Genomic DNA, 3,085 nt, shown 5'->3' with positions numbered 1-3,085 from the left:
AACCAAGGTGTGTCCTAACTAATCCAAGTCGAGTTAATTTTTCCCATACTTGTCTCCTATTCCTTGGAACCGAATCACCATAGACAAAGGTTAAGTTAATTTTTTTACCTTTGAAGTTAGTTTCAATGTCAATTAACTGACTGCTCTCAAATAAAATTGAAACATTAAAATCATTATAATTATAAAATAGGGCTAAACGCCACTATAACCAAAAGGTTCAACAATAATTAAATTATCATAAACAAAATGACATTTAAATTTTTCTAAAAAAGAAGAAGATTGTTTTGTTTCTATAAAGGTCTAGCCGATGTAGCTTCCACAAGTCCCATAAATACCCAACCATCGCCTTATTCCCCAGTCCTCAACAATTCCAACTTAGAAATTTCATTTGTTAACCGCTGGGTTTGGTGGTTTTGAACCACCCGGTCCTCCCTTCTCCATATCCTGGGTTCCCCGGGATGTGTTCGTCGCCAACCTGTTCTTTTGCTTCTGGGGCTAGGCGCTTACTGGGAGGTAAGCAACTGAGCAATGGGAAAGCATCTTCCATTGGCCTTTTTCTTCTACCTTTTTCAACACTTAAAGCCAATAGCCTTTCAGCATTTTCCAAATTAACCCTCTCTTCCTCATCCTTGTCCACAATCCTATGATAATCCAATAGTGCATCCTCAATTTTCTGAACTCCCAAGGGTGGATTTGCATTGTCCATAACATGTTCCTCTTCCCTAGTTTCAACAGGAACAGACTCCTCTAACCCCACCTGCTCATCCACCTCCATATCAGAGTCTGTATCATCATCATCATCATCAGAAGTCTCAGATTCCTCAGTGTACCAATCTACATCTGAATCTGCCTTCACATTTTCATCATCTGCTGAAGGTATGTTCTCCCTTTCCCTTGATAGTAACAGAGGCTCTTCATGGCTGTCATTCGTATTAACATATAATATTAAAACAATGTAGCAAATGTTTTAATAGAACAGCACAAAGAAACAAAGAACTAGTAATATAAAACAAAATGTTAAATACGTTCATATAGTGCATACCTTAGGCTCATGAGAAGGTCCGGACCAGCATAGCAGATTGGACAACAGCGCCAGTCATGAATGCATTTCCCGCACACTGTTTATACAAAGAGATTTCGCATTAAAAAAAACTTTAGTTGAAGATATCGAAAAATAAATGTATATAAAGATAAACATAAGAAACAAATGTTTTCTAGTATACACATATAACATGATAATTTGATATTTAGTATTTAAAAGGTAAGATTACATTTCAAATTTAAATTGAAGTAGAAACTGTTAAAAACCGATGCCCGCGCTTTTTAAAAACAAACATCTTTGTTTGCTATATAAAAAAACTTGACTCGAAGATATCAAAAAAGAAATGATTCTAGTATTGGATATAAACAAGATTAAATATGAAATGTAAACAAATGATTCACACCAATTAATTCTAGTAATTAGAATAATTTCAAGCCATAAACTTATACTAATTCCAATTATGAAAACGTTTTATTGTTTTTGTTGAAGGACCAAACCAAGGTTTTAAGACAAAACTCAATAAAACAGTGGACTCGAGAAATAAGAAAATAACTCAGAAGATAACAAAACAAATGATACCAAAGTACTTAAGCACCATTCAAATCCAAAAGCCTAAATGAATCAAAACAATATCATTATAGGGAATTGAGGAGCTTACATATGTGGCGACATTTCCTTAGGGCAGTTGCTTCATCAAGCAAATTGGTACAGATGAAACAAGAGTACAGCTTCCTCATCTCATTATCCATCTTTGTTTCGGTCTCTTCTAAGTTTCTACCACAAAATCAAACCACAAAATTAACCTTCACATCTAATATAAATATATAACATGATAATTTGATATCAAGTATCTAAAAGGTAAGATAACATTTCAAGTATAAATTAAACCAGAAACCGTTAAAAACCGATGTCCGCGTATTTTTCAAAAGCTATCTTTGTTTGCTATTTATCAAAAATCCAATTTTTTTTTGTTTTAAAGTTTCGTGTTTTTGTTAATTAAAAGAAGATCTGAATGCTAATATACCCAAAAACAATTCTCATAACATTTGGTTATGTCTATAAGATCTATAAACAATCATAGTGAAATTAAAAGATTTAAGATTTAAAATCAAAATGCTTGATTAGTTTATCTATAAGATATATGAACAATCGTAATGAAATCAAACTAGCTTGATCTTTTCAAAATATAACCACACTTGTTTCTCATAAGATAAAATCAATAGAAAGATAGATGAACACTCGTATAGAGGCATAAGAATCATACTGAAATCAAAAGAAAAAAATATATGTGTGTGAGGTGTAAAACTGATGTAATAAGATAAAAAAAAAAAAAAAAAGGAGAACTCACCTTTGCCTTCTTCACTGGGAGCCTATATGTCTATCCTCACATGTAACAAAGATATATATAGTGTCAAATTGTAATTTTAATCTAATTTTATCTTTTTTTTAAAACGCTTCATATTTTAACTGAATTAAGAAAAAAATATTTTGTATTCTAATTTTTCTAAAAACATAGGCCCAAAGTGCATTAATCATATATTCATATAAGTTAAAATGCAATAAATCATTTTGTTGAAAATTGCTATATATTCAAGATAAGGTGCATGACCAAATGCTCATTTTTAGTAAAATATAACGTATATAGCTTTATAGAATTATTCCAGCAAAGCATTTTTTTCAATACAATGCTTCATATTTTCAATTATTTACACTTTTTACTTCGTAACTGTTATTTTATGAAATCTTAAAAAAAAAATTAAAACTATTCTTGTCAGTATTATGATTGTTTAATCAAGCTTCATACATGATATGATAACCTTTGACTAACATATATTAACATTTTTATAACTGCAAATGAAATTATTTTCTTACAAAATAAAGACATACGACACGTTTAGCTTTAATCATAGCTTATTACAATTTTCAATACAAATTAAGGTTTCTAATAAAATTACATTTGTATGTGAGACCCATGTTTGTGGAGAGATTTAAATGTATTGATTTGGCCGTCTATATCATTGAAGTGTACTTATATATTCGGTC

General features: G+C 30.6%; 1 protein-coding gene across 1 annotated transcript; it reads right to left on the bottom strand.

The window, feature by feature from the left end:
- Nucleotides 1-391: 391 nt before the first annotated feature.
- Nucleotides 392-1,791, bottom strand: LOC111832354 (E3 ubiquitin-protein ligase RNF135-like). Its single transcript, XM_023788662.1, has 3 exons — nucleotides 1,701-1,791; nucleotides 1,043-1,118; nucleotides 392-920 (listed from the first exon to the last, which is right to left on the bottom strand). The coding sequence occupies exons 1-3, from the start codon at nucleotides 1,789-1,791 to the stop codon at nucleotides 392-394; spliced, it is 696 nt and encodes a 231-aa protein (XP_023644430.1).
- Between the last annotated feature and the right edge of the window lie 1,294 nt (nucleotides 1,792-3,085).

This window comes from Capsella rubella, unplaced genomic scaffold (genome assembly GCF_000375325.1).
Source record: "Capsella rubella cultivar Monte Gargano unplaced genomic scaffold, Caprub1_0 scaffold_1, whole genome shotgun sequence".
Classification (NCBI taxonomy): Eukaryota; Viridiplantae; Streptophyta; class Magnoliopsida; order Brassicales; family Brassicaceae; genus Capsella; species Capsella rubella.
The sequence above is the reverse complement of the archived record's forward strand: the minus strand, read 5'-3'. Positions and strand labels throughout refer to the sequence as shown.

What these genes read in the sequence shown, in the direction of transcription:
- LOC111832354 (XM_023788662.1), bottom strand. Translation starts at nt 1,791, where the DNA reads ATGGATAATGAGATGAGGAAGCTGTACTCTTGTTTCATCTGTACCAAT. An exon ending in AAGGAAATGTCGCCACATAT is followed by an intron (nt 1,119 to 1,700) that starts GTAAGCTCCTCA and finishes TTGTATAAACAG; the next exon opens with TGTGCGGGAAATGCATTCAT. An exon ending in GACCTTCTCATGAGCCTAAG is followed by an intron (nt 921 to 1,042) that starts GTATGCACTATA and finishes TACGAATGACAG; the next exon opens with CCATGAAGAGCCTCTGTTAC.